At 38.3% G+C, this 14,892-nt stretch overlaps 1 protein-coding gene across 1 annotated transcript in view; it reads right to left on the reverse strand.

Annotated features, from left to right (window-relative positions):
• The window catches only part of LOC107572249 (uncharacterized), a 22,371-nt gene extending 7,736 nt beyond the window's left edge, over positions 1 to 14,635 (reverse strand). Inside the window, exon 1 of the mRNA XM_016258674.1 lies at positions 14,304 to 14,635. Within this exon, the coding sequence (XP_016114160.1) occupies positions 14,304 to 14,635 (332 nt within the window). The remainder of the gene's footprint in view (positions 1 to 14,303) is intronic.
• Between the last annotated feature and the right edge of the window lie 257 nt (positions 14,636 to 14,892).

Genomic DNA, 14,892 nt, shown 5'->3' on the forward strand with positions numbered 1-14,892 from the left:
ACTCTCAGAGTAGACTGTTAGGGTAGGTTTAGGGTTAGTAGAATAAGTTGACAAAGAAAGTGTTAGAAGATATTAAGCAGACAGTCTACTAATACTCTACTAACTGCTAGTTGACATGTAGTTGCAAAGTTACTTACTGTTAATAGAATGTCTAAAGTGGACTATCGAAATAAAGTGTTACCAAAATGACTTAGTTACATTTTAACAGTGGGAGGGAGGCAAAAATGGGAGAGGCCAAGGGCGTCAAACTCCGTTCCTGGAGGGCCACAGCCCTGCACAGTTTAGTTATAACACTAATTAAACACATCTGATCCAGCTAATATAATCATTTAGGCTTATTTGAAAACTACATGGTATGTGTGTTGGAGCAGGGTTGGAAGTAAACTCTGCAGGACTGAGTTTGACACCCCTGGGATAGGCCTATAAATCGCAAACTTTTTTTTTTTAATTAAAGGAATCAGTTATTTAGAATAATAAGACATTTGGGCTGTTACCAGGCAAATTAAATCAGTATCAACAAAATTCATCTTTGCAATGCAGAGGAAACGCAGAAGCTTCATCTGAAGTGGCATTTAGATGTATTTACTGTTTAATGCAGGACATTGATGCATTTTACCTGCAGTTACAAATGCAGAAATAATGTTTTGATATATTAAACATAAAATGTTGAATTCTCATTTGAAGTTATAAGGAAAAAAAACTCAAAAGATACTTTAAATGTGAAATTAAAACCACCAGTAGGTGTCAGCAAGTCACTGTTAATAAGTGAGTGATTGCGATTGAACCGAATCATTTAAATGGTTGATTCATTCAGGAACGAAACACCGTCATTGCTCAGAGACGCAAAACTGTCAAAATAGAGCAAAAACAGGCAATATGGTGTCTAAAATGCACATCTCTTAATTAACTTCTTGTTTATTGAACTGTTGTAAAAAAAAATTATATGTAATCATGCTGATTTTTGGAGGAAAAAACGGCATTCTTCGTGTGATATTGATTTACTATATGAAATTATATAAATATATAAATTTTCTATATTATAGAAAATGCCTATACAGGCATATAATATAAATATGTTAAATTTTGTGATCATTCTAAATGTATGTATATTAACAGACTGAATCACGCAGTGAAAGAACGTACTCTAAATGCGCGCACACTAGTCTAATCTACTAGACTTCACGGCACTCTGTAGGAGTGTTTGGTTTGTTTTTTGGCAAAATACTGATCATGTCAAATCGCACATCGTTAAAACAACAATTACGATATTATCGCAGACGTTATGTATCACACACTCCGTACCACTGTCTTTTTGGCTAATTTGTGCAAAACCGTTTACTAAACTGTCAAAGCTTCATTTTAACCACCAATGCAACTGTGCAAGTATTTACCTTACCTGTACATGCTTGCGAAGGGTTGATGTCGAGATTTTATAAGCTGCTAGTTTGGTCTCCCTAGGCAAAGACAGCTTAAACTGCATAATAGAGCATACATATGGCCAGGGGTTCACTTCATTTCAAGTTTAACTTCAGCAGAATACGAAGGGGTTTTGTTTTCAGCTGGGTCTGCTCTGCACCACTAACGCCTGTCTTGTCCGTCTGCATCTTTCTTGTGATTTTAGCGCCAGTTTGCTCTCCTGCCCATTATTTACTGCAGTAGTTCCAAGGGAGCGATTTTTTTTTTTTTACTCAGTAATTAATGTGTTTTAAAATGTAGCAAAGTACAATACTTAAAACAAAATATACTTAAGTAAAAGTAAAATTACAGATTTTAAAAATTACTTTAAAATGTAGAAGTACACAAAAAAGCTACTCAATTACAGTAACGCGAGTAAATGTAATTCGTTACTTTCCACCTCTGCATATAACATCTAAGGATAAATGTAGCTCTTAACTGGTTGAGTTAAACAGTAGAAAATCAGTCCAGTCTCCCCAGCTGTAAATGTCATTGGCTGTTAAAGTCTTGTGTTTCTTATAATAAAGTGACATGTTGATATCACACAAGCAGTCTTTCAGAATACTATCAGTTAGAGATACAAACTGTATGCATTAGTGAGTGTGGTGGTGTTTATGGGGTGTTGCTCTGGGACGGGTGAGTATGAGGCTGGGAGGGAAACATCACAGTATACTCACTACAAAAAACTAGACTACACCACTGGTTGTTCACTCGCAGAATACAGGCATTGGGATGACACATAAGTCTGAAGAAGTGAGTTGAGGTAGTGAGGTACAGATCTGGGGTCTCATTTATAAAACTCTCCATAGATTTCATCCTAAAAGTGTACGTACGCACAAAAGCTCGATTTTTTTCTAGCAGCCAGAACCTGTGCAAAAATCTCTTTATAAATCTCATTCGGGAAGATTGTGTGTACGTGCATCTCCACGCCGTCTCCTCCCCAAAATCACCACAAATGGAGCTTACAATGCCTAGTTTTACTGTGCATAACCTCATCTGCATATCATTTCCATGCATACTCCCATCCACGTGACTCCATGTTTAACACCGTCAGAGGTACAAGATGTTAAGGAAATATGAGATACGGACTATAAATGCCCGATTGAACCGAATCATTTAAATGGTTGATTCATTCAGGAACGAAACACCGTCATTGCTCAGAGACGCAAAACTGTCAAAATAGAGCAAAAACAGGCAATATGGTGTCTAAAATGCACATCTCTTAATTAACTTCTTGTTTATTGAACTGTTGTAAAAAAAAATTATATGTAATCATGCTGATTTTTGGAGGAAAAAACGGCATTCTTCGTGTGATATTGATTTACTATATGAAATTATATAAATATATAAATTTTCTATATTATAGAAAATGCCTATACAGGCATATAATATAAATATGTTAAATTTTGTGATCATTCTAAATGTATGTATATTAACAGACTGAATCACGCAGTGAAAGAACGTACTCTAAATGCGCGCACACTAGTCTAATCTACTAGACTTCACGGCACTCTGTAGGAGTGTTTGGTTTGTTTTTTGGCAAAATACTGATCATGTCAAATCGCACATCGTTAAAACAACAATTACGATATTATCGCAGACGATATGTATCACACACTCCGTACCACTGTCTTTTTGGCTAATTTGTGCAAAACCGTTTACTAAACTGTCAAAGCTTCATTTTAACCACCAATGCAACTGTGCAAGTATTTACCTTACCTGTACATGCTTGCGAAGGGTTGATGTCGAGATTTTATAAGCTGCTAGTTTGGTCTCCCTAGGCAAAGACAGCTTAAACTGCATAATAGAGCATACATATGGCCAGGGGTTCACTTCATTTCAAGTTTAACTTCAGCAGAATACGAAGGGGTTTTGTTTTCAGCTGGGTCTGCACCATAACGCCTGTCTTGTCCGTCTGCATCTTTCTTGTGATTTTAGCGCCAGTTTGCTCTCCTGCCCATTATTTACTGCAGTAGTTCCAAGGGAGCGATTTTTTTTTTTTTACTCAGTAATTAATGTGTTTTAAAATGTAGCAAAGTACAATACTTAAAACAAAATATACTTAAGTAAAAGTAAAATTACAGATTTTAAAAATTACTTTAAAATGTAGAAGTACACAAAAAAGCTACTCAATTACAGTAACGCGAGTAAATGTAATTCGTTACTTTCCACCTCTGCATATAACATCTAAGGATAAATGTAGCTCTTAACTGGTTGAGTTAAACAGTAGAAAATCAGTCCAGTCTCCCCAGCTGTAATTGTCATTGGCTGTTAAAGTCTTGTGTTTCTTATAATAAAGTGACATGTTGATATCACACAAGCAGTCTTTCAGAATACTATCAGTTAGAGATACAAACTGTATGCATTAGTGAGTGTGGTGGTGTTTATGGGGTGTTGCTCTGGGACGGGTGAGTATGAGGCTGGGAGGGAAACATCACAGTATACTCACTACAAAAAACTAGACTACACCACTGGTTGTTCACTCGCAGAATACAGGCATTGGGATGACACATAAGTCTGAAGAAGTGAGTTGAGGTAGTGAGGTACAGATCTGGGGTCTCATTTATAAAACTCTCCATAGATTTCATCCTAAAAGTGTACGTACGCACAAAAGCTCGATTTTTTTCTAGCAGCCAGAACCTGTGCAAAAATCTCTTTATAAATCTCATTCGGGAAGATTGTGTGTACGTGCATCTCCACGCCGTCTCCTCCCCAAAATCACCACAAATGGAGCTTACAATGCCTAGTTTTACTGTGCATAACCTCATCTGCATATCATTTCCATGCATACTCCCATCCCCGTGACTCCATGTTTAACACCGTCAAAGGTACAAGATGTTAAGGAAATATGAGATACGGACTATAAATGCCTTTTGTGCCATACACTATTTTTATTGCTAAAAATAATCCAGTATCCTTGTTATGTTTTAGCATAAATATATAAAAATCCATAAAAACAAACTGTTTAAAATAGTTCTCAGATAAATATTTTAGTTGATCTCATTCTTTTCCACTGACCAAATAGTTTTTCAATTGTTTTAAACAATTCAAATCGAATTTAAGTTATGCACTTTTGCTGATAAGGTGAACATCTTTCAGCTATTTTTAGCTTATATTTATTGCGAATCCGAATCCAGCAGTGTCTGCCATAATATCTTAGTAAGTGTACATCACTGATCATTGTTCTCGCTTAACTATTTCCACATAACATGAGATCTGCAGTTTAGTTTAAAGATGAGTTATTGTGCACCTATAGCACTCCTCGCTGTCATTAAAACAGCATGCCATGGGAAAAGTGATCAAGCACATCCACTAAATACATGTCTAAATTCGTATAGTTTTTTGTTTAATTTCTTCGTAATGACTATGTAATTTCAGTGCTTATCTCCATTAATGAGAGTGTAATATTTAATGTAAATGTGTATATCGAAATGAAAACAGTTTAAAATCGTAGTTTACTTTCTTGCTCCAGGAAAAAGAGTGCATACGCATGGTCTAGAATGTCTGTACGGTGCGTACATATTTACACCAAGTTTAGTTTTTATAAATCCCGATATGTGCGTGGAAAATTGCGTTCGCAATTTCTATGCCCATTTTGTGCGTACACAACGTTTATAAATGAGAACGCTGGTGATTGTTCTGTAGGCAAGCATCAATACTTTGAATTGAATGTGAGCAATCACAGGCAGCTAGTGCAATTTTATGAGCAGAGCCATAACATGTGCTCTCTTTGGATCATTACTGACAACTCTTGCTGCAGCATTCTGGATCATTTGAAGAGGATTAATGATACATGCTGGAGGGCCAGCCAGACGTGCAATGCAATAGTCCAGCCTGGACAGAACAAGCCTGGAATAGGAGTTGTGTAGCTCTTGGTCTGATAGGAAGGGCCTGATTTTTCTGACACTGTATATAGCAGAGATGCTCAAAATAGGGCCATGCCATGAGGGGAAAAGCACATCCTATAAAAAAAACCTGCCATTGAAGTGCTGGTATTCAGTAAAACTGCTTATTGTGGCAATTAATATGCACAATATTTTTACTGTGGGCACTTAAAATACTGTGAATAGGCCTAATTCTAGATAACCTTGATCTATTTGTCTGAACTTACAGTACATTAATCTCCATCAATGGATTAAGATTCAGAGTGCTCTGCCCCAACTCTTCCCTTATGAAAATTACCCATGGTTTTACTATAAATAAAAACAAAAACATGGTTACTATAGTTAAACCATGGTAACCACAAATTAACCATGGTTTTGCTACACCTACCATAGTTTAACCATGGTACTTGTTGTAACTGTTGTGATCAATGTGGTGAAATGCAGTTATTTCTTTGGGTTTGTTGCAGTCTTACTGACTACACCCCCTAGGTAACCATTTCTAGTCAGGAGAGTGTATATAAAGGCGTGATTAGAGTATACAGGTGTTGCGTCATACTCAGCCGATCGCACCTGTTTGTTTGTTTGTGTTGTAGACACTAATAGTAATTGTAATTGCTAGTGCTGTCTGCTAATAGTAATCTTTCTACCATAGTTTAACCATGGTACTTGTTGTAACTGTTGTGATCAATGTGGTGAAATGCAGTTATTTCTTTGGGTTTGTTGCGGTCTTACTGACTACACCCCCTAGGTAACCATTTCTAGTCAGGAGAGTGTATATAAAGGCGTGATTAGAGTATACAGGTGTTGCGTCATACTCAGCCGATCGCACCTGTTTGTTTGTTTGTGTTGTAGACACTAATAGTAATTGTAATTGCTAGTGCTGTCTGCTAATAGTAATCTTTGTTTTTGTGAAGCTGCCGTTTGTTCGAGTGTCTGTTGCACGTAACACGTAAATGTTTGATTGCCTTTTTGCTGCCGTTGCATTTCTTTGCACCGAAGAATTGCAGGCATTATAGTGGGGTTGAGCGACTTTGAGCGACTGCTGTTGTCTGTATGGTATGTGCACTTTCGATTAATATGCATGGTTAGTGCATTTGGGTGGGTTATTAGGTGTTTTATTCGTATGGCCCTTTTTGTCTAGTGAACCGTTAAAAGTGTTGGCTGCCAGATGGATTACGTGGTCTGCATATTTGGTATGTACAACCCACTCCTGGCCCTTTTCAACATTGCTGTCTAGCTTTAACTTTGTTTTGCTTTTCATAATTCTGTTTTGCATTAAATAATTTTGTTTTGTTTTCAGTAATTCTCTTTTGGCTTTAATGATCCTGTTTTGCCATACCAAGTCTGCTTGCTCTAATTGTGATTTAGTTTTGTTTCGTTTTGAAATAACCAGTTTTTTTGTTTTCCTGGTATTTGTTGTTTATATATAATGTGTGTTGTGTTCCACTGGATGTTGTATGTCTTTAATTTGTCTGTCTTTTCATTTCTCAGGAGCTGGGGGCCTGGAGAAGGCAGGCTAGCTGACCCCGTGTGATAGTAGCTGCCTTTTCAAGGTGGTGTGGATTTGCAGTGAAATTCTCTGGAGTGTGGGAGTGTGGTTTGGTGCACGTGTTGTTATTTATTATTACAGGCATTACTGAAGCCCGGTGTCTAGCCTGCCTCTGTATTGGTAAGCCCCAGCTCTGTTTTGTCTGTTTAAAGGGAACTTCGAAAAATTTGTGTTTCACAGTAGCTGGTTGCTGTTTGTTATTATTGATTATTTTGTGATTGCTAACTCAAATGAGACACATTTTAACTAGTTATTTTTTAAATACATATTCATAATTTTTATACTGAAGGATCAACATCTCTTGGTCATTGAGAGAGAGACTGAACCCGTGTGTGTCCTTTGGTCTTTCCCGGGTAGTTAATCCCAGGTGGCATAGTCATTACCTTTGAAATTAGTAGAACCATTCTAAAGTTTCTTTACCCTTCATAACTCCACTCTTGCCACAGTTACTACACTTTTCCTATAGTAAAACCATGGTTAATTTTCGTAAGTCTAAATGATAGCACTTTATTTTACAGTCCTGTTTCTCATGTACATACTTTGTACTTATTATAGTAATTACAATAACTAGGTACTAACCCTGAACCTACCTCTAAACCTAATCCTACACCATGTAGTTACCTTATATTACCAGAACTTTCTTATGTAGGTACACTGTAAGTACATTGTAAGTACATGTAAGTAAACGTATTGTAAAATAAAGTGCAACCGTGTAAATTATACACTGTGCTGTAGAGCTGCATGACTAATCATTAAAAGCTTATGCGATCTTACACCTAAATTACAATTCTCCTGTGTCAATGAAACATTTGACAAAATCACTGTGGAACATTAAGATCTGTGTTGGCACTGCCACTGATCCTGAGAGAGCAGTTGACATGTTTGGTCTTTTTAACAACACAGTATCATTATTTCAGTCTTGCTATATTTCAGATTATCACAGAATTAATTAGATTAAAGTTTGGATATAGACTATGATCAAAATAGAGCAAATTGCCTTATAAAGTCGCTAAAAAATAAAGATTGTATCATTACATCATTATGCCACTAGGTGACGACAAATGAATGTAAAAAAAATCAAAATTGTCATTGAATCATTCATTTAAGAGATTTGTTCAAAAACAAAGAACGCTAAACTCACCACAACGTGTCGCTTAGAAAAAAGACAATCAAGAGAATTCATCGTAACACGTTAATTCGCTCGTTTGTCCCTTAACAATAGTTTTCACCGTGACAGTGAAACACACCCGCTCTCAGAAATAGCCACGTTCGGCGACGTACCTTGACAGCTCGTCTAAGAACAGTTAAGCAGCTAGTCCTGAAAAGGAGTCTACCGCTTCCAAGATATCATTACGGGGAAGAGAATGAGAAAGAGGTGACGACCATTATGCAGTGATGTATATAAGGGAGGTGGGATTTCCCGCATCAACTGTCAACTGACAGACATGGTGTAATTGGTGCTTCCAGGATTGGTCACGCCTGAGGCAATTCCCATAGTGAGATACCGAATGAATGTTTGAAAGAGAACAACATCCTTTTCACCTTGTCAAAAACAGCTCTGATCACAGTGACCCGTTTTGTGCATGTCTCTTTAAATGCTAATGAGCTCTGCACACCCCGCCCATCTCTTCCATGGAAGAGGAAAGGCGATTTGCAAATAATCATAAAAAATCTGAAGTGTGAGACTTACTTCTACTGGAGGTGAAGCTGGATCATGAACAGTGTGTACTGATCCATCCTTGAGTCTTAACTTTTTAGGAAAACCTGCCTTGTATTGTTCCTCGTTCAGAGGTCTGGAGTAAAATGATTTGCGCAGACATAAATTAATTTAGGTGTATTCGGTGACGCATTACCATCAAAAACAAAACTAGCCCACTGCGTCCTCAGTGGCTCTGATGTCGGGAGAAAATGAAGACTCTAATGTTCACTTTTACATCCAACTACAAAACACCTGCATTGTGTTTGACTTAACGCGGCGCTGCACAGACTGATCGAAATCTGACTTGAAGCAGTGCATGCCGGTTAGAATTATTTTCTTGATACTTGATACGGCGCCAACGCCACGTCACTGTGATGTGTGGCGTCAAAGTAATGCGAGAGCGTTTTGAGAGCAGCCGGCGCAGCTTTTTGGAATGGTGAGAAAAGTGAGAAATGGTGAGAAAAGATGGCGCCAGCATGTTGCACGGCAAGCCGTCATGTTCCTGGCTTTTTAACTGTTTGTGCTGTTATACTAGTTTTGTCCATGTTTTTGAACTCTGTTTGATCTGTGCTGAGGTATGATCGCTCAACACTTCTGGAAATTCAAGCCTCAGTAAACTGTGTGGATTATCAGTATGGTTCTGGCGGCCATAATTTCCCTAAGCACCTGAGGTGCATACCACCAGAGCTATCTCATCTGCACTGCGGCTCGCTCTTCAAGAAGAAGCGGCATAAAAGACGAGGAAAGCGTGGCGGAAGGTTAGCGAGAAATGCGAGGAATGTATGCGAAGTCCGTGCAAATTATCAGCTTCTATGGACATGGCTCCTACCGGCGTACCCTGTGCAGCCCGTGCCAGTACTTCGGATTTTGCAGCGAAAAACGCACAGGCGGAGTGTCCGGTCGGATTTCTGTCTTCTAAAGGAGCTGAAATACTCGGCGACAGTGCATCCACATTCCCTGTAACCTGTAACCCAGTAACCTAACCTAACCTTCCCGGAATCTCTGTACGGTTAAAGCCGCACTGCTGAATGCGAGGTCAGTGGGAAATAAAACGTTTATTCTTCAAGATGTTACTACTTCTCAGAATTTGGATTTTCTGTTTTTAACCGAGACATGGCTTGATCTGGTGGACACCTGCTCTCTCTCTGAACTGGTGCCCGTTAACTATAATGTTTTAAATGCCCCTAAGATCCACTGGTCGAGGTGGGGGTGTAGTCACACCTTTTAAGGACAGATTTAAATGTAGTCTAAGCACTCTTAGGCACCACTCTTTCAGTGGAAAAATACACAAGTTTTGAACTGCAGCTGTTTAAACTGGAATAGTCTTTTACTGTACACTAATTTATCGCCCTCCCAAATATGGATTTTATTTAGGACTTTTCAGACTTTCTTTCTTTTATTGTGTCGACCACTGACAATCTATTAATCATTGGGGACTTTAACATCCATGTATGCTGCTCGTTGAAACCATTAATAAAGCAGTTTGTTGATCTTGTGGAATCTTTTAACTTAACTCAATCTATATGTGATGCTACCCATAGACATGGACATACTCTTGATTTAGTTTTAACTATGGGTCTGTCCATTAGTAATGTGGTCATAGTGGACAACTGTATATCTGACCATAGATCTCTCATGTTTAATATTGATCTGCCAGCTGTTATCTGAGACACAAACTTGAAAAAGACGTCACTTCCTGTTTGTTGCTGCCGTGTGGTTTGAGTTTGAGCTCCGTCAAGTTAATTCTTTGTCGTCTAATTTTTATCTTAAAATCAATTTTATACACCATCCTTTTTCAGAATAATGCATCTGTTGACTGTTATTTCTGTCCTGTAAATGAGATCACAGCAAAGCGTTTTGCTGAGGCTTATGAGGCAAGCCCAGGGCCTGCTATCATTGAAGCTTCTGGATCCTCTCTAGATATAGAGGAACTGACTGCTGTTTTTAATTCTGTATGTGTGGACATTATGAATGATGTGGCTCCACTCAGACTTAAAAGGTCTAAACCTCAGTCTCAGCCATGGTTTAATGATGAAACTCATGCTCTTAGAGACGGGCCTGTAGGAAAGCTGAACGTAGATGGAGAAAAGACAGTTTACAGATTTCTTATGAGATGCTAAAAGATACTCTTAGCACTTACCAGCGTGCAGTCAAAGTGGCAAGAACAAAATATTTTTCAGACTTAATTAATAGAACTGCCCATTGTCCAAAAGCATTGTTTGGCACAATAAACTCTGTGCTAAACCCAGCTGTAACACCCTCTTCAGATTCCACTTGTGAGGATTTCTTGAACCTTTTTGTGAGAAAAATTGACCATATTAGAAAAGAGATTGTCCCCTCTAATATTGTTCTCGATTCTCCTGTGCTAAGTTCTTGTACATTTGATCAGGTCTCCCTTCCGGTCCTAGCAGACTTAGTTAAGCACATTAAATCATCTTCCTCTCTACTGGATCCCGTTCCACCACAGTTTTTAAAAGATTTGTTTGACACCATGGGCAGTAGTATACTTTCCATTGTGAATAGTTCCTTATCCAAGGGTTGTGTTCCATCTCTGTTTAAACAAGCAGTGGTTTCTCCTTTAATTAAAAATCCTGGCCTTGAGGTTACAGAGTTGAACAATTTCCGTCCCATTTCTAAACTTCCATTTTTATCTAAAGTTTTAGAGAAGGTAGTTCTGACTCAAATTACCCCATTTTTTGGGGAGAATGATCTCCTGGACAAATTCCAATCTGGTTTCAGAGCTGATCATTGTACTGAGACCGCTCTGCTAAAAGTGTTTAATGGTTTATTATTAGCAGTTGATTCTGGGATGGCTGCAGTTTTAATTATGTTAGATCTCAGTGCCGCATTTGACACTGTAGACATTCGATTCTTTTAAAACGGCTGGAGTGTGAGATGGGGTTTTGGAGAACTGCCTTGAAATGGTTTCAATCATATCTTACGGATAGAATTTTTTTTGTTAATTTGGCAAATGTTTCATCCTCTGTGGTTCCCTTAAAATATGGCCTTCCTCAGGGCTCTATTTTGAGCCCTATGTTGTTTTCTTTATATATGTGCCCGCTGGGGTCTATTTGCCGTTGTCACAACATTTCTTATCACATGTATGCAGATGACACACAGATGTATCTTCCGCTTAAGGTTGGAAATGAGCAGTCTTTACAGTCCCTGTTGCAATGTCTAGATGAGGTTAAAGGTTGGCTCTCAAATAATTTTCTTCAGCTTAATGAAAAAAAGTCTGAGATCATAATATTTGGTCCTTCTAAGGCTAAAGAGAAGATCTTGTCCCCTTAGAAATTACAGTGAAAGACAGTGTGAGAAACCTTGTCGTCATAATTGATTCATCTCTCAGTTTTGATAAACAGATTAATTTGATTGTAAGAAGCAGTTTTCATCAGCTTAGAATTATTTCTATGCCAAAACCTTTTCTGAGTTTTAAAGATTTGGAGATTGTTATTCATGCTTTTATCACTTCGCGACTGGATTACTGTAACTCACTTTATGAAGGGATCTGTCAACGGCAACTATCTCGATTGCAGCTTGTGCAGAATGCCGCAGCTAGGCTTCTGGCCGGCACAAAAAAAAGGGAACACATCACTCTGGTGCTATCGTCTCTCCACTGGCTACCAGTCAGGTATAGGATTGATTTTAAGATGTTATTATTGTTTTTTTTAAACTTTACACAACTTGTCCCCAAATTATATTAGCGATCTTTTAGGGTCTCACACTCCAGCTAGGTCACTTAGATCAGTAAATCAGTTGTTGCTGACTGTCCCTCGGTCCAAAAAGAAGTCAAAAGGTTACCGCGCCTTTTCAGTAGCAGGTCCACATTTATGGTCTTCCCCTGTATATTCGGCAGGCTCCGTCTATAGAAGTTTTAGGTCCCAGTTGAAGACACATTTTTTTAGTCTGGCCTTTTATAAATGTTTGTTTACTTGTGTGTAATTTATGTGTGTGTGTTTTATTTTATCCTTAACTTGTGAAGCACTTTGGGCAACAAAGTTGCATTTAAATGTGCTATATAAATAAATGAAGTTGAAGTTGAGTTGAAGTTTTTCAGAGCGACTGCAGGAGTGCTGATGACGACACAGCTGTTTCGCAATTGGCCAAATTCACCACATGACAACAATGACGTGTGTTTCAAGTTTATTCTAACATCTTCAATTCCAATACTTCTCACAAATCTGTGTTTTTAGAACAGTAAAAGCTTTTATACTGTAGTCGCAATGTTATACTGAGTCACGTTTATCATAAAACACTGATAAAAGCATATACAGTATACTGCCACTTTATTGGTATTTAAATGGTATATGTTTATGCTGAACTGTATACAGCTGGCGCTGTATTAAGCAGTATATAAAAAGTGTTTCTGTTGCTCATGAAAACGTTTCTGAAATGTCTGTGTATTTGACAAATATTGCATTTTATTCACTTAATCTGTGATGTGTATGCAAACACCGCGAGAGCATCACTACCGGGAGCAGAAAGTGTCCAAATTGACGTTTCCACTTTCAATTCCATCCCCGACCGCAAGCGGCTATTCTCCCCGATCAGTCTGCGCTGCGCAGCGCTGCATGAAGTCAAACACACCTAATATATTTGCTGCAGCTGTTTGAGTGACTGAGTCACGTTTATCATAAAACACTGATAAAAGCATATACAGTATACTGCTATTTAAATGGTATATGTTTATGCTGAACTTTATTCTTGAACAGATGGCGCTGTATTAAGCAGTATATAAAAAGTGTTTCTGTTGCTCATGAAAACGTTTCTGAAATGTCTGTGTATTTGACAAATATTGCATTTTATTCACTTAATCTGTGATGTGTATGCAAACACCGCGAGAGCATCACTACCGGGAGCAGAAAGTGTCCAAATTGACGTTTCCACTTTCAATTCCATCCCCGACCGCAAGCGGCTATTCTCCCCGATCAGTCTGCGCTGCGCAGCGCTGCATGAAGTCAAACACACCTAATATATTTGCTGCAGCTGTTTGAGTGCGGAGAAAACTGTGGACAGCTCATAACTGGCTGAGAAGAAATGCTAATATGGGATAGTCCGTCAGTGGTCATGGGCGGGGTGTGCAATATGACGTCATATTGCTCAGAAAATCACAACGGCTTGATTATTGAGACTGTTTAGGTTTTTGGGGAATAAAAACATTTAGTGAAAGGATTTTTTTCATTGTAGGGTGGTTGTGTCTACACACTGCTAAGACACATTTATATGCAAACATCATGTTAAAAAGTGAATTTTGTATTCGATGTCCCCTTTAAAGATGGTTCTTCCCTTATTAATAATAGACTTAATTTATATTTTAATCAGTAAATGTTCTGTCACATGAAGTTCAATTAGTTTCTTAATGTTTTGAGATTATTTTCTTTCTTAATTTTTTATGTATTTTGTAAATGTCAGTTGGTGTTGAAAAAATTATTAAAACATTAAAAACAGCAATAAAGTTTTATTGTACTATAAAACTTTGCATATGAAACTGGGTTAGTTAAACAAACTTGGTTCCCCTGATTTATGATTTCAGAATTTTTAAACATTGAGCAGTCTAACAACTTTTAACACATTTAATATAACATTTTGATATAATGCAACTTTTAAGTTTGACTTTTGGCTCTTTGTTGTGAAAAGTTTGTGCACCTCTGGTCTACAGACTGTAGCACTCATCCAACCTGCACACACACACACACACACACAAAAACACACTGACCTGAAGTGGGCCACCATTGTGCTAATTGCATTTTGTACAGTTTGGTTAAGGGGGATCATGAGGTCCTGCACCAGGTTCTCAAGCTGCTCATCATAGCCACCCAGATCTCTCAGCAGGTCTTGCAGAACACTGCGGTGGAACCCAAGGAGTCCATTGTTGAAGACATGCTGCCCCCGGTTCGCTTTCTTGTAGGAAGCAGACAGTATGCGTTTAGAACCAATGGCTTTTAGTGCCTTCTGGGCGGCTTCCTTGAACGGACGCTCCACAGAATCGTTGTCAACACATATCGGAATCCGACTATTCTGTCCTGTCCGGAAACACAGCAGCGACATGTACACACTCAAACAGATTCTGTATTCAATGTGTGCATAGAACAAAACTATATATCCTATTTCATGAGTGAATAAAATATACTTTGTGGATTGTGAGATAGGAGAATCAGTAGGTAGTGCCTTTAGTTCAGAGTGCACACTCACACACACACACACACACACACAATCATTATATTAGTGTTCCTCATGGCTTTTAGTGCCTTCTGGGCGGCTTCCTTGAACGGACGCTCCACAGAATCGTTGTCAACACATATCGG

This window comes from Sinocyclocheilus grahami, unplaced genomic scaffold, assembly GCF_001515645.1.
Source record: "Sinocyclocheilus grahami isolate Dianchi unplaced genomic scaffold, SAMN03320097.WGS_v1.1 scaffold1724.1, whole genome shotgun sequence".
NCBI classification, from domain to species: domain Eukaryota; kingdom Metazoa; phylum Chordata; class Actinopteri; order Cypriniformes; family Cyprinidae; genus Sinocyclocheilus; species Sinocyclocheilus grahami.